This window comes from Chlorocebus sabaeus, chromosome 9 (genome assembly GCF_047675955.1).
Source record: "Chlorocebus sabaeus isolate Y175 chromosome 9, mChlSab1.0.hap1, whole genome shotgun sequence".
NCBI classification, from domain to species: Eukaryota; Metazoa; Chordata; class Mammalia; order Primates; family Cercopithecidae; genus Chlorocebus; species Chlorocebus sabaeus.
Window position 1 is genome coordinate 33,635,365 of NC_132912.1, and position 19,228 is coordinate 33,654,592.

At 41.6% G+C, this 19,228-nt stretch overlaps 1 protein-coding gene across 22 annotated transcripts in view; it reads left to right on the forward strand.

The window, feature by feature from the left end:
• PARD3 (par-3 family cell polarity regulator) overlaps positions 1–19,228 on the forward strand; it is a 714,326-nt gene that overhangs the window by 509,631 nt on the left and 185,467 nt on the right. For 2 of the 22 annotated variants that reach the window (XM_008002785.3, XM_008002786.3), the window contains one exon: positions 237–358. The exons of the other annotated variants lie outside the window; for them this stretch is intronic. In XM_008002785.3, the coding sequence (XP_008000976.1) occupies positions 237–267 (31 nt within the window). In that variant the 3' untranslated portion in view covers positions 268–358. Of the gene's footprint in view, positions 1–236; positions 359–19,228 lie in introns of those variants that run through there. 22 annotated transcript variants of the gene reach the window in all.

Here is a 19,228-nt window from a genome sequence, read left to right on the forward strand (position 1 = left end):
TCTGAAGAGGAAATAGATAATTTAGTTTGTAACCTTGTTTGGTTGAAATCAGATATATTGCTCTCTTTTCCTTTTTAGAATATGATCATTTTCAGAACACAATGAACATGATCAGGTTTTAAAACTGAATGTTGTAGTTTGGATTATACATCCTAGGCGTTTGAGAAAAGAACACAGATTCTTGTTGCTTTCCTCACCTGTACTAACTGTGTGTCTGTACCATGTCTCTCATTTAGCCTTGCCAAACTGAAGCCCGAGAAGAGATGAACAACAAAGCGATTCAAAACATGTCTTGAGCAGCACATATTGCACAGTTGTTGTTTTTTTTTAAACAAACAATAAATTTACTTTTAATGAATTCTTAGTGGCTGTTGACGAATTTTGTTTACGACATCAGCAGTTTGATGGTTTAGTAATTTCCTTATTAATCCATTTGGAACTTTTTGATCTTAATTTCAAGCTTGGGGTTTAAATTACTGCTTGAAAAGGCAGAGATATGTTTGTTTCTCTTTCCTTTCTTTATTGGCCCCTTTTCATAGTGGAAAACCATAGTCCTCTCACTGCTGGCGTATTCAGAAATCATCAGCACACACCCATTGCATGTTAGAATCAGAGTTTTCAAGATTCTGTTAAGGGCCACCACCCATTTGGTTGTGTTGTGTAACCACCAATGACTTGGGACACAGGCAGATGTCACAGGTGATGCAGGGCAGAGGCAAAGAGGTCTGTGGGCTGGTACAGTCACCCATCGGGGATGAGATGCAGCGGATAGATTCATGGCCAGATGGACCAGTTTTGGCAAAGGTTTCAGTCCCTTTGTGGATTACAGAGTTTAGACCAAAAATGGACGGTTGCGGGGCTGGTGGCCTAGGAAAATAAATTTCTGTGCTTAGATGGCTGAACCAGCAGGTTCTTCCTATGTGAAAAAAGCAGAGCTACTTTGGCACATAGTAATCCCAAGGTTTGCTGAGACCACGTGTCGAGAGAGCACACATTCTTTCATAAATGTTTCTGCAAAGACTCTGCCCAACCAACCATTTCAACCACAGATCCAATGCTAGTGCAGGTGGATCTCCAATGGTCCTTACTTTGGATTGAAGCCTTCTCTCTTGTAAGAAACCTTAATTCACAGTTTCAGTATTCATGGCTTCCCAGAATTTGAGACAGAGACTATTTATTTAGTTAGCTCTTTTTCCTGAAAAATGTTAGTATTGCATTCTTACTGAAAATAAACATGGGTTGGGTGCATTGGCTGACACCTGTAATTCCAGGCACAGGAGTTTGAGACAAGCGTGGGCCACACAGTAAGCCCTTGTCTCTATTAACAAAAATTTGAAAATAAAAAATAAAAATAAATAACTGAAGTCTTGAAAACCATCTGATAAAGGGTATTGTGGATTGGGTTGAGTGCCTGTGAGAAGGCTTGACCTCTGCTCTGACGTGAGAGCAGTTTGCAGTCCTACCCTCACCCCCGCCCAAGTGAAAGCCCTCAGTTCTAGTAAGGAGACACACAGAAGAGGGTTTATTTGGTCATGCTAGTTTTTGATGACTTGGGCCCTAATTGCAATGGGGATTAATGTAACCAGTTTCACACTGGTACATCAAGTGGCATCCTGTGCCATCTGCTGATGATTTAAGGAATGCAGTTAAAGTATGCATATAGAAAGCAATGCTTCTCCAAGTGAAACACAGTGAGATTTTACATAATTTTATTTGCTTTCTTGTTTGTCACCTGGACAAAGAACAGCTGTGGTTTGTAATTATACATGCTGAGAGGTTTCCTTGGAAGGAGTTCTGAATTTGTAAATCCCAAGGACTTAACGTATGCGTCTGTTAATTTGAATTGAAGCAGAGGTTCCCATTTTTAACACAGGAAAATAAATGTCCAACTGACCTGCTAGCAAAGACAAGTTCTAAGGTAGCTGATATCATATTCTTCAAGTATTCTTCTTTTCCTGGTTAGCAGTTTTAAATAGAGAACCTCTGACATCCACAGCGCCCAGGCTGAATGCAGAGGAAGCTGAGGAGGCACAAAGCATGACGGCCGGGCCTCTCTCAGACCTTTTCTGACGTTCTTTAACGTTTCTTTTCCATAGACCTGTGGCGTGAATATAGAATGCAAGTGTCAAGGATGACACCTACTTTATAGTCTCTGTAAAGCAAACCTTTTCGCAAAAGAAATTCTTGACAGTTCTGAGATGCTAAGTCAATTTCAATTCCAGGCTGTGTGGAAAATAGAATCTTTTTTCTGCAATTGATGTGAAAATTGAAGGCTAGTGACTATTCACTTTCTAATAACATAGGGTAAATAAATACTATCACACCATTGAAAAATGCACTTAGAAGACAAGCTCAGCTAATGACATTCACAACATATGTTGGAAATATTCCTTCTGAATGCTTGTTACCATTAAGTCTCCATATTGTTTACATTAAATATAATAGATCAAGTACGTGTTATTCCTAAATGTATTTTTATCAAGCCACAAATTAGTGTATAAAGGTAATTGTTTTATCCTGACAATCTTTTAAATAATTCACTGGGGGACCTCTTTCCTAATTGAGTGTCGAATGGTTTTCTTCTGACCTTTGTTTAATAATAGCCAATTTAGAAGCAAAAGACTAAAATCAGATTAAATTTTGGATCATAGTGAAATAACCAGGTCTCCTATTAACCTTTCTGCTTGCAATTTTTTTTTTTGATGGTTGACCCTTTTGCCCACTTGCATCTTATGCTTTAAGCCAAGAGCCAAACCATTGTGGTCCTCTGAGGCAGGCAATTCTCAATCCTTTCTGCATCATCCATGACTACTCTTTTTTTATGGCAGGGGATGGTTGAACCTCTGTCCCCACCTCCATCCCATGCTGTAAGCCAAGGCCAAGCTCCCAAAAAACCATTCTGGTCCTCTCTTGCCTCTTGCAGGACATTGCCCCAACAATTTTTAATTCTTTCTTCTCTCTTCTAAATCGATGTGATCCCTCTGTGACTGCCCGCCCCCTTTTTTTTTTTTTTTTTTTTTTTGGAGACAGGGTCTTGCTCTGTTGCCCAGCAGCAGTACAGTGGTGCAATCATGCCTCACTGCACCTTGAACTGCTGGGCTCAAGTGATGCTCCCACCTCAGCCTTCCCAGTAGCTGGGACTACAGACATGCACCACTGTGCCTACTACTTTTTACATTTTATATAGAGGTGGGATCTCACTTTCTTGACCAGGTTGGTCTCAAACTTCTGGCCTCAAGCAATCCTCTGGCCTCTGCCTCCCAGCATGCTGAGATGAGGCATGAGCCACTACCCCTGGCATTGCTCTTCTCTTTACAGGGTCATTCACATTGTTTTGCACCATGCTGTCACCTCCTCCATCTTAGAGAAAATTCTCTCTTAGCCCTACTTACTCTCCAACTACGATCTCATGTCCTCTTGTGCCCATCACAGCAGACCCTTTGATTTATTTGCTGTCTTTTTTTTCCCATTCTCTCTTGAACTTGCTTCAATGAATCCTTCACCCCTTCTGCTCAACAAATCCTGTTCTCATCTAGGTCACCGGTTCCCACTTCCTTGGGAAGTCTGGGTCCATTTTCATTCCTCATCATGGTCCGCCAGCAGTACCCAGCATGTTGATCTTGGCTCTCCTTTGTGATCACCTTTACCAGCTTTCCCTCCTCCTCCTCGGCCTACCCTGTCTTGTCTCCTTTGCTAATTCTGTGCCATACTCTATCCTCCAGGTCTCGTTGTGCCCCAGGGCTCAGCAGTCCAAAATCCTTTTTTTTTCTCTTTTTGGTGACACAGAGTTTTGATATTCTCGGGAAACAGAGCCTTTGTGATCTAAATACAGCCTATAGGCAAATGACTCTCAAATTCACCTCTCCTGCCTGGACATTTTCTTGGAACTCTTCATTTGTAGTCTCAACCGTCTTCTTGACACATTCACTTGGAGATCAACCAGACACTTGAAACTTCACAGGCTCCCACCTCACTGCTGGATTCCCCCTCCCCACAAACTGCTCCCGTGAGCCTTCCCTTTCTTAGATAATGGCAATTCTGTCTTCTCAATAGGTTAGATCCAAGGCTTTGGAGTGATCCTTGACACCTGATTTTCCCTTCTGCCCCACAAGCAGTTTATGAATGTGTAAAAGCAGAAGTCCATCAGCTCTGTTTCTGGTACACATCTGCCATCCTACTTTTCAGCTCCCCCACTGCTGCTACTGTGCTCCAGTGGTCCAAGCTCTGTGTGCTCTCTTCCGGGCTTAGGCAGTAACCCTCTCACTGTGCTCCCTGCCTCAACCCCGGCTTCCTGCAGTATGTTCTCACCACCACAGCGAGAAGTCACTTTTCCCTCCTCTGTTCAACGCCCCAGTAGCCCTCAGCGCCACACAGAGCAAAAGCCAAATCCTTAGGGTCCTGCAGAACTTGGTCCCCCACCCCAACCTCTCTGACCTTGTCCCTGCCGCTCTTTTGTTCAGTAACTTTACTCTTCCCTGAACCTGCCGGGTGCACTAGAGCCTTTTCCCTTGCTCCTCCCTCTACCTGGAATAGCCTTTTCTCAGGTATTCCTAGGTTCACTCTTGCACCTTTAACATCTTTATTCAAGAGTCAGCTTTGTAGAGGGTCTAGTCAAATTTTCAAACTCCACTCCCTTCCACCCTGATGCTTTCTAACCCACTTTTTGGCATCATTTTTCGCATTTGCATTGCTACCTGAGATATGATAGATCCCACTCATTTGATATAAATATACATTGACATTGACAGAGAATGTTAACCGATTTTTCCCCTGCTGTATCCCTGGCAGACTGCATGGTGCGTCCATCATCAGTGCCTAGTAAGTGTAACAGATGCCCATTGCCAAACCCCTTTAGTGGCCATTCTCTGCCTCTGTGCCCGAGGCCTCTCCGAAGCCTAGGAAGGCAGCTCTGTGTTTCCATCTGGGCCTGCTGGATGTGTCCAGGAATAACACCTTGAAGCAGCCTTCATCCCAGTGTAAATGTACCCTAGTCCCCATGGGCCTTGGGTTTATAGCACTGAGTCATAAGGTCTGCACCCTTCACCCTCAGACCAGGAGCTTGTCGGAAATGCGGAATCCCAGGCCCTTCCCACATCTGCTGACGTTAGAATGTGCAGCTTAACAACCCTGGAGATTCCTGTGCACATTTCAGGTCAAGAGGCAGCAGCCCCTACCCCGCTTCCAGAGTTTGCCTGTGGGGTTGTGTTCCACTTACCCACAGTGTCACAGGCTCAGTAACACTCCTTTGTGACAGCCTCTCCTCCCCACTATGACGTCTCCACTTCCCTCCCAAGTGTTTCTTCCCTTAAACCACTGTCCTGAATCCTTGTCCCAGGGTCTGCTTGTGATGAAATCCAGACTAAAACAGTGTTAAGTGAATGAATAAATAAAACTTTTGGAATCAGTGGTAAATAGCATATGCTGGAAACTTCTGTTGGGGGTAATTTTGCAATTTATGACAAGTCTTCATACCAGGACAGTGCTGGCGTTCCCGTCTTTGGAAGGCAATGTCACTGTCGTCTCTGCCTTTGTATATGTACATACCTGTGACTGCACAGACAGTCCCCAAAGAGCAGCCTTTCATGCTCCATGGATCTACATCATGGTATTTGGTTGTTTATTATTATTATTATTATTATTATTATTATTTTGAGATGGAGTTTCACTCTTGTTGCCCAGGCTTGAGTGCAGTGGCACAATTTTGGCTCATTGCAACCTCCACCTCCCAGGTTCAAGTGATTCTCCTGCCTCAGCCTCCCAAGTAGCTGGGATTACAGGCATGCACCACCACACCCGGCTAATTTTGTAATTTTAGTAGAGATGGGGTTTCATCAGCCTGGTCTCAAACTCCTGACCTTGTGATCCACCCACCTCGGCCTCCTAAAATGCTGGGATTACAGGTGTGAGCCACCACGGCCAGCCAGGTTTATTATTGAAGTTCTTTTGTTCTGCTAAAAATAGCCATAGATGATTTTTGTAAATTAAAAAAAAATTAATTTTGTTCTTTTTTTTTTTTTTTTTTTTTACATTCTTGCTCTGTCACCCAGGCTGGTGTGCACTGGTGCGATCCCAGCCCACTGCAACCTCCGCCTCCTGGGTTCAATCAGTTCTCCCTCAAGCCTCCCAAGTAGCTGCGATTATGGGCATGAGCCACCACCATACCCACCTAATTTCGCAGAGACAAGATTTCACTATGTATGCCAGGCTGGTCTTAAACTCCGGACCTCAGATGATCCGCCCACCTGGGCCTCTCAAAGTGCTGGGATTACAGGCGTGAGCTACCATGCCTGGCTTAATTTTGAATTTTTTTAATAAAAAAATTTTTTTTTAGAGACAGGATCTTGCTCTGTCACTCAGGCTGGATGGTATGCAGTAATGTGGTCCTTGCAACCTTGAACTCCTGGGTGATTCTCCTGCCTTGGTCTCCTGAGTAGCTGGGACTATAGATGCATGTCACCATGCCCAGCTATTTTTTTTTTTTTTTTTTTTTTTTTACTTTTTGTAGAGATAGGGTCTCACTTTGTTGCCCAGGGCATTTTCAAACTCCTGGCCTCAAGTGGTCCTCCTGCCTGGCCTCCCAGACTACTAGGATTGCAGGCATGCACCACCATGCCTAGCCATGATTTAAGTATTCTCTACATAAGGCTGTCAGGAAAGATAATTATGATTACCAGATTAAATATTCCATGTTGGGCAATTCCCTGTTTTCAGGCTGAGGATTGTATAGTTGAGTGGTGATAGATTTAAGCGAAGAGTTTGTGTTAAAATTGTCCTTTCATATCTGCTTATGCCTCAAAACATCAGGGTCCGGGAGATGTATAAGATTCTGTTTCTAAAGAAGTCAAAACTGGTTTTACTCCTTACAAGCTTTGTGGGCAGCTGCTGCAGAGCAAATGAGCGGGTGGAAGGCCTCCCTTCTGAAGGCCCCAGCCATGGGCCACTTACAACCTCTGCCTCGCCCACTGGAGGCGCTCTTGGGCTTTCGCTTTCACTACCGCTGCTTGGTATCCACACATTTCTCCAGAGGCACCAGGGCCCAGCCCACACCTGGGACCTGGATCTGAGGTATGCCTTCACAGACTGATGACTACCTCACCTTCTTAGTTTCTTCTCCCATGACATTTATAATATTTATACTGTGCCTTCCCTTTCTTTTATAATGATAATATTATCTAGTAATGTATCTTTTTTTAAAAAAGGAAATAAAGGAAGAACTTTACAGTCTGTGCTCATACAAAGGAACAGATACTTTGAAATGATGGAAACCAACTACAGAATTTTTCTAACTGGCTGTATTAAGGTTTCTCAATTTCCCCCCTCCTGGCTACTTTAGAGGATTATCTATTATCAGTTTTATTACATTTCTGATTTTGTTAGGTGGTATGTTAGTCATTCTGACTTTTTAAGGCAAACAATAAGCTATTTCTTATATAGCCAATACTGTGGCTAGCAGTCAGCATTCGTTGCATGTTGATACTGGCAGACACTGCAGAGAGCATTGGTTTCAATAACCCCTTTACGCCTCATAATAACCCTATAAGGTACTAATTTTAGCCCTGTTTTATGAATGAAGAAACTAAAACATAAAGGTTTGGAGAAGAACTAACTTACCAAGGTCACAAGGTAATTGAGTCACAAATTTGAACAATGGTCAACCTCAAAGGCCATGTTCCTAACACTCTTCTGCACCATCTGAGCCTTCTTTGCCCTTCTGGGTAGGTTTTGGCACCCCCAAAACCTGTGTGGGAGCCAAGATTGCTATGCGACATGGCATTGCTCTTGTGAGTACTATGGAAAAAAGATGTCTGTTACTAGCTTGGAAATGCAGAAGTTAGTATTTTTTGAACCTGACCTTCACAGCTTGTTCCTACTTGATTTCTATAGTTTTCTGTGTCTATGGTCTCTTCTCTTCCCAAAATAATATATATATATTTAATTTTGTAGACATGGGGACTCACTTTGTTGCCCTGGCTGGTCTCACACTCCTGGCTTCGAGTGATTCTCCCACCTCGGCCTCCCAAAGTGCTGGGATTACAGGCATGGAACACAGTGCCCGGCACCAAAATAATTCTGAAGGATTTTTACTGCTAATGAAAAACTTACCTGCTGTCCCATTCCTCTCCCTCTTCACAGACCCTCAAACCTGTCTGTATAGATGCAATGGCAGCTGTCCCTGCTCCAGAACACGAACGAGGATGATTTTAAAACAATGCCCTCTTTCCTCCGGCTCTCTTCCTTCCAGGTGGCTCTGTCCTGCACATTCTCTGCCTCTTCCTGTTCCCATCCTCATTTTCCCCTTTCCTTACTGCATGCCGCCTTGTGCCTCCATCTTGCTCCACCATTGCTGCCTCTTGTTTTTCCCTATCAAAACAATCATGAGGTCATTCTTCTTTTCCACAGAATGTGTTAGCAGTTTTTGCATCCTCTGCTCTTTCCTCTGTTTCCTTGTCTTCCTCTCCACCTCAACCATGCCCTGTCAGTGCCGCCCAGATCACAATTGGCTGATCCTTGGTGGGTACAGGCCCACCTCTCAGGGCTTTGCTCCTTGGCGGAGTTATTCAAGCTCAGCGTCACCTGACTCACATCTGTCTGGGGTCCTCCAACCTGACCTTTGTAAATTTCCACTAACTGAAGATTGTAGGGGGAAAAAAAAATTTATCGAATTCCTGCTTTTATAGTTGATTTTATCTATTAGGAAAACATCCCAAATTGAACTTTCGAATTCCCAGAATTTCAGATTTCTTTCCTTTTTAAAAATTTTATCTCCTTTTATAGTAGTAAAAAGATTTTTTTTTTTTCTGGAGTGGATGTCTTAAGCTCAGTGTCAAGAATAAAATCATTTTCTTTCTTTTTTTTTTTTTTAATTTATTTATTATTATTAAACTTCAAGTTGTAGGGTACATGTGCACAACGTGCAGGTTTGCTACATATGTATACTTGTGCCATGTTGGTGTGCTGCACCCATCAACTCGTCATTTACATCAGGTATAACTCCCAATGCAATCCCTCCCAAAATCATTTTCTTAATTGAGAAAGTGATGACATCTGTTTAATTTATCTCAGGATATCTTGATTCTGGAACAATTTTGAGAAAGTAAAGATTAGATCAACTGCAAGTAGGCACTCTTAACAGGATGGAAATTTTCCTCTGATGTTCTTTCTAGGCTGTAGCAACAGCCAGTTGCCTGATGTTACTTTGAGCACAGTGGCAAAGCATTGATAATCACTTAGGCAGAACACATTCACATAAATTTTTACCTGCGTTGGGAAAAAAAAAAAAATCACCTGGGCAGTAAAATAAATTCTGAGCGTTTTATTGCTCACCTGGCAAAAATGATTTCTAATGATGAGCAGGTGGATTTTTTTAATTTGGTTGTGGAGCAGGTGTGATGTTTTTAGTAATTGAGAGGTAAAACCATTTGTTTCATACGTTCAACAAATATTTACTGGAATGCCTACTACATCCTTGGCACTGTTAGAGGTGTTGGGGATTTAGTGGTGGATACAGGAGAGAGGACAGTCGCTGAGTAAGTAGGTCCTGCTCCAGGACCTCATGAAAGGGAGATGGGGAAATTGTGGGAACTTGCCACAAATGGGCCTGGCTCAGACTAGAAGCCATCTGCCTTCTTCTGAAAAATGACATTAAAACTGAGGTGTGAAAGAGGTTTTGACTTCTTTCTCTGAACTCAAAGGGGAGAAAGGAGTGTTTTGCATCAGTGGGATTTAAACTTTTTGGTATCATCTGTGAGAAGAAATACATCCTACTTTGCAATCTTGTGTACAGGTATGGGCACAAATAGCTAAAATAAGCATTTCACAAAACAAAAGATACCTGCCCTTCTCAGTGTAATGCAGTGTGATATATTTTATTGAGCAACAGCGTAGAGTAGTGGCTAAGAACCTAAACTCTAAAGTTTGATGTCCTGTGTTCAAATCCCAGCTGTGTGCTCAGCAGCCTTGTATGTGGGACCAGTTAATTAACCTCTTTGTGTTTTACTTTTTCAGTTGTGAAGTGTGGATAATAATGGTACCTGCCTCACAGGGTTGTTTTGAAGCTAATGTGAATTAATAGATACAAAGCATTTTAGAACTCCTCCTGGTACAAAGTAAGTACTTTGTGGGTATTAGCTGCTGCTGTTGGTACCAGTAGTCTGCAATTCATTTTTTTAAAATGGTAAGTAAGTGCCACTAAATCAATTTCAAGTCTTCAGTGAGTTCCACAACAGAATTTGAAGAACACCATTTAAATGGTGGAAATCCTCTCAGTTTGCAAGGGTGGGATGAGGAGCCTGGAGGCATTGGAGAGGCAGGTGGCCTCTCATAAATGACTCTTGATATGGCTTGGCTCTGCTCCTAAAGATAGTGGGTAACCATTCAAGAGAATAGCTTGATAAAGTTTACAGTGTTTAGAAAATTAGATTCCTTTAACCACAATGTGTAGAGTGAACTGAAGGGCTAGACCAGAGTGATACCAGGAACCGTGAGGCAGCTTTTGTAAAAATCATGGCCAGAGATGGAGGTAGCCGTAGGGACAGAGACATATAGATGTATTTCTCAGGTAGACTCCAGGGGACTTGCTTATTTGGTTTGATGTTTAAAAAAAAAGAAAAGAAAAGAAAGGAGAAAGAACAATAAGAAAGAATTGCCACAGCCACAGTTTTAGCCTGATCAGCTGGGTGGATAGTCACACACCAGTAAATACTGGAAGAGGATCCTGTTTGGAGGACATGTGACATGTTGCATCTGATATGCCTGTGAAAGGTCTACCTGGAGGTAACAGGAGGGTGGAAGAGGGGGAAGGGCTGGCACTGTAGAGGTTTGGAAATCAAAGACATGCCAGATAGTACTTGAAACCATGGCAGTGTGAGTGAACGGATGGTCTGGAAAGTGCATGTAGAGGGAAGGAGTAATAGAAGGTGGCCGGAGAGGGTTCTAAGGCCCCTTCGAATATCACTGGAGCTCAGGGCAGGAGTGGGGCAGAGGAAGGAGCTGTTGGTAACTGAGAAGAGGCCACTGCAGAGAGAGGAGGAAAAGCAAAAGAGTGCGGTCAAAGCCAGTAAAGCAAGGATGTGTTTTTAATTAATTAGAATGATGTGGTCAACATCGTTCCTGCTGAGAGGTCAGAAAGTCCTCCTGGTCTTGGCTACATGGAGTGTTTAGTCAATGAGTGTCAACTGGGCCTATTTTGAAGGGTTACCCAGCACTCTGTGATATACTTGAATCATTTCTATATGATGCAGGTGTGGCTAGCATCGCCGAGGCTAATGCTTGTTCAAGTTAAGAATATCACATATCCCTGTTTTAAGAAGCAGAGCTTTTTTCCTGACACTGTGATACAAACACAGGCACAATACCTGTGCCAGATTTCCATAGTTTTTGAGCAATAGAAATGACAATTTAGGTGATATATGAATCCTAATTGCAGATTTTCACAAAGGATTGTAGCTTTTAGGATATAAGGAATTAATTTGTAAGTAAATACTTAACATACAAAAGTTGCAGGAAAAATAAATTTGGTGATTGATTTTGCTGCCTGTAGGATCGCTTCTTACTCTCCGTGGTGAGAGACTGTCATTCACTGTCTCTGCCTTTCTCTTGTGTGTTGGGAGTTGTCCTGCTGCATACGACCTTCCTAGAGATATCTGTGGGTTAAGGATCTTCATAGTATCAGCTACGCTAAATTAGCTGCCTAGTTCCAGTCTTCTCTCATGTTTACAGAACAAAAAAAGTACTTATAGTCAGTAAATTGTTTTGTCAAAGTCCAAGCTTTAAAATTGCCCCCAACCTCGCCATTTTTTTTTTTTTTAAACAAAGCCTTGCTCTGTCACCCTTGCTCTGTCACCCAGTTTGGACAGCCTAGAGTGCAGTAGAGCAAGCACGGCTCTCTGCAGCCTCCTGCCTCAGCCTCCCATGTAGCTGGGACCACAGGCATGCACATTCATTCATTCATTTATTTGTAGAGATAGTTTCTCACTTTGTTATCCAGGGTGGTCTTGAACTCCTGACCTTAAGTGATCCTCCCATCTTGGCCTCCCAGAGTGTTGGGATTACAGGTCTCAGCTACCACGCCTGGCCAAAATTATCTTTTTAGAAAGCTTTCTTTTTCCAGTATTGTTTTAAAATATTGTGTCATGTAACCATTGTAACACATAATCAGGAGCCCCCACTATGTACTTGGATACATTTCCGGATTGTGTTTTCCCAGGGTTTGTTTTTCCAAGATTCATGAATGCTTCTATTCCCATGACTTCCAAAAAAAAATTGTAATATACTATAATTTGCAGATATCTTTGTTTTTCAGGGCAACAGTGTCCATCTTTCATGTCTATCCAAAGGGACATAAAGTCTTTGGTATGTTCAAACTATTAATGCAAACTTTTTATTTGTACATGCATTTTTAATTTTGTGAGTCAGTCTGTGTATTATGTACTCTCCGTTTATTGCATTCAGAAACATTTTAACTGGAATTATTTCTGAAAGTGTATTTCCCAGGAAAATGTAGACTTACGTGTATTTCGTACTGTGACACAATTTTGATTTTTTTTTATATTTTCAGTAATAAAGTTTTATGAACTAATTATTATTTTTAAAAAGGTAGACCATGTAACCAGTTAGCTGTTGTTTCGTCATTTTGGTGATAGTTAGATGCCATTACAGTCTGTAAGTGGGCTACCACTAAGATTTTATCTTTCTTAATTTTAATGAACAAACAAAAATTTATATAGCATTTTTCCTGTGGAACTCCTTTTTGAGAAGGTCCCACACTCAAATTAGTTTTATCCATGCAATTCTTATTATATTTTATTCTCCAAGTTCTATGCTTTACTCTTTGGCTACACTCCTGTCTATTTGACAGAATTTCTTTAAACATTATTTATCTTGTAAGATGGACATTCTCTGAGTCATGAAAGCGGAATTTTTATTCTGTTTCCATTTAGTCTGGTCAGCAAAGGAAAAGGACCTCTCCCTTCAGAAGTGTCTTCCACCGATGTCTATACACACAGCTGGTGGACAGCCATCTGACTAGAGAGAAAGCACTTATTAACAGCCAACATAATAGAAAGTGCGTGAAGCCATCACCAACTGGAGAGTACCCAAATAGCATCAGAAACAATGAGGAGAAAATGAAAATCAGTTCTGACTCATGGATTGTTGTTTTCCTTTTGTTTTCAGTACTGACAGTCTTTATCAGCTGGAATAGCAGCTTTGGCCTGAATATCTATTGGTGTTTATTTGCAGTTGTCTCAATTAGTCCTGCTCTTAGCCTTTTGGGAGGCACTGGGCTCCTCCCTGCACTGTGTTGACCACTGTGGGTTGACTTTGAGGGTACCATCCTGACAGAATCAGTTGTTGGGGACTAAGACTGAACAAGTTAGGTATTGATCTGAAGATGGGAACATTTCCAAAGATGTTACAAAGGATATTTTCTTTTCTCTCACTGGGAAGCCAAATAGATGAAAGCAGACACTCCTTGCTTGCTTATCTCCATGCCTCGATCTGTAAAAAACTGTCTTGGTTGGAGCCCAGAGTCAAATACCTGTGGCTTAAACAAGCCAGAGTTTTATTTTCTCTCATTAAGTCTGGAGATTGGAAGCCCAAAGATTATATGGTCGCCTCAGAGTGTTATCAGCGCCACCACCTCCTTTTTATTCCACCATCCTTAGTCTGTATTTTATTATTGTTATCATTTTAAGTTGTGGCTAAATATACCTAATATTTACCACCATAACCATTTTTAAGCCATCTAGTTCAGCAGCAGTAAGTGTGCTCACATTGTTGTGCACTACACCACCACCATGAATTTGCAGAACTCCTTTCATCTTGCAAAACTGAAACTCTGTACCCATCAGCCACCATCTCCCCAATTCCCTCTCCCCCGCCCCTGGAAACCACCACTTCACTCTGTCTCTATGAGTTTGACTACTCGAGCTACCTCATATGAGCTGAATCAGTATTTATCTCCTTGCCGTTGATTGACTTCACTTAGTATAATGTCCTCAAGGTTTATCTGTGTTGTAGTGTGTGTCAGGATTTCCTTCCTTTTGAAGCTGAGTATTTTACTGTATGTACATACGTCATTTTGTTTGTCCACTCATCCCTCTGTGCACACTAGCTGTTGTAATAAGGCTGCTGTGAACACGAGTGTCTTAACATGCATTTCTATCCTCACTGTCACCTCAGGGTTACAACTCTAGCTAAGTCAGCTTCTTAGGAGCTTTTCCAGAAGTGCCACTCAGTTTCTATGCACCAGAAATTAAGGATAGCAATGATAATAAAATAGCTCATATTTATTTAGTGTTTTTATGTGCCAACACACCAGGCTGAATAATTCATTTCATCTTCGCAGTACATCTGTGAGGATGGTTGCATTTTACCAAAGAGGAAATTGAGGTTTAAAGAGGTTAAATGAGTTGCCCCTCACAGCCAGTTCACAGCATAGTGCTAGGAAGAGGCAGAGCTGGAATTTGAACCTGGGATTCTGGCTCCAGAGGCCATGCTCTTAACTGCTGTCTTTTATCTTCAGCTCCTGTTTTCAAGGGAAGCTGGGGAATGTAGTTTGATCCCAAATAGGTACATTTCCTCTCCCAGCCACATCCGGGTTTTAGTAGTAAGGAGAAAGAAGAGAATGGATGTTGGGTGAGCAGCTCGTAGCACCTGCCTTTCCAGCTCACTGCTCTGAAGCCAGGTGGCCTTGGGCCTCTGAAAGTGCAGCTGCTTTGTAACTCTGGGCTGCTGTCCACCCTTACTTTATTGTGGTGGCCAAGACTAACCACCACTGGTCAGGTCATTTTCATTTAATCAAAAAGACACACAATAGGCCACAAGTGATGGAAAATGCTACCACTGAGATGGTCATAGGCTTCCAAACTGAGGTATACTAGAGTGGCTACCTGGAAATAGAGGAGGAGATGAATGTTTAGATACTCTTGTTAGGAAATTGTGTCTATTACATATTCAGTGATGATTTCTGGCAGCAAATGCTATGTATTTTAAAAAATGATTGCATTGTATCTTTGCTATTTTTTATACAGTATTTTTGTTATAATTTAATAGTGCCAGTTACCACACATCAAATACTCCATGTCTTTCTGATTTGGGAATTAAGCTCTTATTTATTATTTATTTTTTTAGAGACAGGGTCTTGCTTTGTCACTGAGACTGAAGTGCAGTGGCGTGATCATAACTCACCACAGCCTCAAACTCTTGGGCTCAAGCAATCTTCCCACCTAAGCCTCCTGAGTAACTAGGATGACAGTCGTGCGCCACCATACCCAGCTAATTTTTGTATTTTTTCTAGAGACGGGGTCTCACTCTGTTGTCAGGCTGGTCTTGAACTTCTGTGCTCAAGCAATCCTCTCACCTTGGCTTCCCTAAGTGCTGGAATTCCAGTTATGAGCCACAGTGCCCAGGCTGAGTGAGGCTGTTTAGCATGCTGTTTTAATGTTGCTTGTACTGACCTCGGTGTCTTTTTAGTCTTGTAGGTCTTGTTTGTTGGTCAGTTGGTTTGTTTGATTTTAAGAGATGGTTTTGCTCTGTTGCCCGGGCTGTTCTCAAACTCATTTGACCTCAGCCTCCCAAGTAGCTGGGATTACAGGACCATGCCTTTGTGCCTAGCTCTTCTGTGATTACTTTGAAAATATCCCCCAAAGTATTCTTTTTCTAGCATGTTAGATCTTGTCTTCTGGGACTTAGATGGAATGCTTTAATACTTTTATGTCTGATACTTTCAAGCCCATCCACCATTAGCATGTACTGATTGTTACTCTGTATTGAGAAATACCACATCATGCATTTTGGTAGACGTTTAAGAGTCCAGGTTACGTTTCCAACATCCAAGTATTTTACAGTCTAGTTAAAGATTCTTACATAGTGATCTTTATAAAGTTTATTTTAATATAATTTTAGTGTAATAATAATGAATTGGTCAGGTATGAGGGCTCATGCTTGTAATCCAAGCACTTTGGGAGGCCGAGACAGGGATTGCTTGAGCCCAGGAATTTGAGACCAGCCTGGGCAACATAGCAAGACCTTGTCTCGACAAAAAATTTAAAAATTCACTGGGTGTGGTAGTACGTGCTTATAGTCCCAGCTACTTGGGAGGCTGAGGCGGCAGAATTCTTGAGCCCAGGAGTTTGATGCTGCAGTGAGCTATGATTGCACCAGTGCACTCCAGCCTGGGTGACAGAGCAAGACCCTGTCTCTAGTCCAACGTGTTCTTTGTGCAAAGGCTAATAGTTGGGTAGTCAATAACTTATTTTAAAATATAATAGAGTTTACTTCATGAACTCTTAATGTGTGAAACTAAATGAAGAACCTAGTCATTGAAAGCAGTGGAGGTAAATCAGAGAGAGATGAGTATACTGTAGTAGAGAGAATTTGGGATTTAGACTTTCTAGCCTTTCCTGCCCAACCCAGCTAGCTCAGCCCCGTCCTGCCCCACCGCCTCTGGCATTTAAACATATCAGCCTCAGTTTTCCTTCTTTCCACGTTCTTCACATTTAATTTTAAGAACTAAATGAAAGAATGGGTATGGAAGGCTTTTGAAATTTTAGGGTGGGGTACATCTGTCTGCTCATGTTGTTCGCTAAGTTCCTTTTCACAGGGTTTTCTGCCCTTAGCTTAATTATGCCTGAATTATTTCCTCAATAGAGTCTCTGAACTCCTTTGCTAAAAAAAGGTATCCAGGTTATTTCTACCCTCTGAGGTTTGTGTGTATACTGTCCCCTGTGAAGTAAGTTTTGCTAATAGGTCGTGAGTATACACACTAGTTTAGACAAGATAGTTTCCACCTGCAGCCAGGGAAAAGCAACATAATGATATCCTGCAAAAGCAGCTCTGACTGGAGGAGCCTCAGATAATGAGACTGAAGGCAATGATGAAGCATTGCGTTCAGTTCCAGGATGCCGTCTTGGATAAACAGGATCTACTTCCCCCAGAACTTCACCCTTGCTTGTGATGGCCAGCGAGCCCATCTAGGGACTGAGACCACACAGCAGGCAGTGCAGACGTGACAGTTCTGAGAAGATGGAAATGGGATGAGAGGAATTCCAGGCCAGTGCACAAATCAACAAGTTGTATATTTGGACGCTTGTTGAACTATTTGGTCAAATAAGGAAGAATGTGGTGGTTTGACATTTGTTGAATTTCATGTTCCTTTCACATGAGCAGCATTCAGATTGGAGATGAGACAACACATCTTCATATTCTGACCCCTTGCCGCTCCATCCCTGAAACCACCCCAGGATTCCAGATCCTAGTTCCAGCTGGTTTCTTAACCACAGTTGAGTTGTAAATGATTAGTGCTGTATATCCTGGTAGAGAGAAACCACAGCACAAAGAGTGAAGGATCTTTTCTGGAAGACAGCCATTGACATTTTTTGGTGTCTCACCATTTTCTGTACGTGTTTTTAAATTTTTGAGATTTTGGAGGTGGGATGTCACTATGTTGCCCATGCTGGTCTTGAACTACTGTCCTAAGGGATCCTCCTGCCCCTGTCTCCCAAAGTGCTGGTATTATAGGCGTGGTCTACCATGCCCAGCTTTCTCTGTGTGTTAAACTTTCCAGGATACAGGCATGCTGCACAGATGGTGACTTTAAGCAAATATGTGACCTCTAGTCCCTTGTTCTTCAAAAGGGCATTGTGACACAGGTAGATGGTGGGTGTTTGCCTCTTGACTTGAACCTGCTCCATCTGTGGGAATCTTTTCCTTCCTGTGCTAAGAATTAGGTGTAGTCTCCAATTCTTAGCAGTTTGTCCACAGAGCCCTTTTTGGGGTCTTATAAACATGTCAACTCCCTAATGTAGAATCTGAATATGCGAATTAACTTAAAGATTATAAAAAAGAAAATCTGCACCTCTTAATTTACTCTGTAGAGAGCATTCGCTAAGAAATGTGAATCAAAAGAAATTGTTTCCTATAATCTACAGAAAAAAGTGCTGACAGACACCTTGACTTTACAGATAATGAGATCTTTAGGGAAGCTTTAATCTTTCAAAGTTTCCAGAAGCTATGCAAAGAGCCTGGGGCTCCCCCACCACCAATCCCAAACCTTTAATGATCACATTATTTATCTGTCTTTGTGACTTTAGTCTGCTCTATGAACATACAAGGGTAAGAAAATATTGGAGGGTGTTTCCGTTGCTGTAACGTATGTACATGTATCACTTCCTATCAGTAGCTGAAACATAGAATTTGAATCACAATGCTTATTTAATTGAGGGTGGATGTTTATAACTCAAAGAAGATATCCTTACCTTGTGTGTGTGTTTGTACTACCTCATAAGCATTTACAACCTGGATAGCCATTTGATTAGCTAGGCAGATGGCAACCTGAATTATTATCTTTGTTACTGAATACCTCCTGCTCTTTGTCATCCTAGAGAAAGGTGTGTAGTGAAATATCATTCCACCTTTTCCTTTTTCTTCCTTCAAGTGCCTTTTAAATGTATGTGTTTTTGTGACTTAGGTCTCATTAGCATTTCTTATGGGGACTGCCTTCAGGGCAGCACCACTTACTAAATTGTTCCCTTGCTTTAGGAAAAGGAAAACCATGGTAACCAGATGTAGGGTATGATTATTTGCCTCTGACCTGGCGAAGTGTTGGGTTTAACAAAAGAAGCTTAATAGAAATGTTCAAATTGACCCTTCTCATCACTTGGGCTGCTTAAAGCTCAATCAATCTCTCATTATTATCAGAGTTATTCGAGCAAAGGCAGCAGTGATAGTATTTTTCATAATCACTCCTTGCGCCCAATGTAATTTGCAATTTGTAGTATTGTATTATGAAACAATAATGCATTAAAATGAACAGTGCAAGAATTAGGAGTATAGTCATAAAAGAAAGGATCCACAGAAGTAGTTGTGTGAAAGGCACTCTCAAAATCATTTTAAGTAGACATGACTGATTTCAATGCCAAATTAAGCATTTAGAAAAATCAGAATTCTGTGCTTTTACTATATTTAAAGTATATATGTATGTATGTTTGTATATATTTTATAATAAAGTCAATTTAGTTGGGGGGAAACAGAAATATAATTTGATTATTATTTGCATTTGGGTATTTGGGGTTATGGGGTTAGTGTGGTTTGATTACCTGGGTGGGTATAATTTGAAAAAAATAAAGTGCATCAAGCAAAGGTACATCTTTTGCAAAGAGGGAATGTTTTGCCACAGAAATTATGTCTTTTTTGTCTATGAGCTAGTCAATGTCCAAAAAGCTTCAGC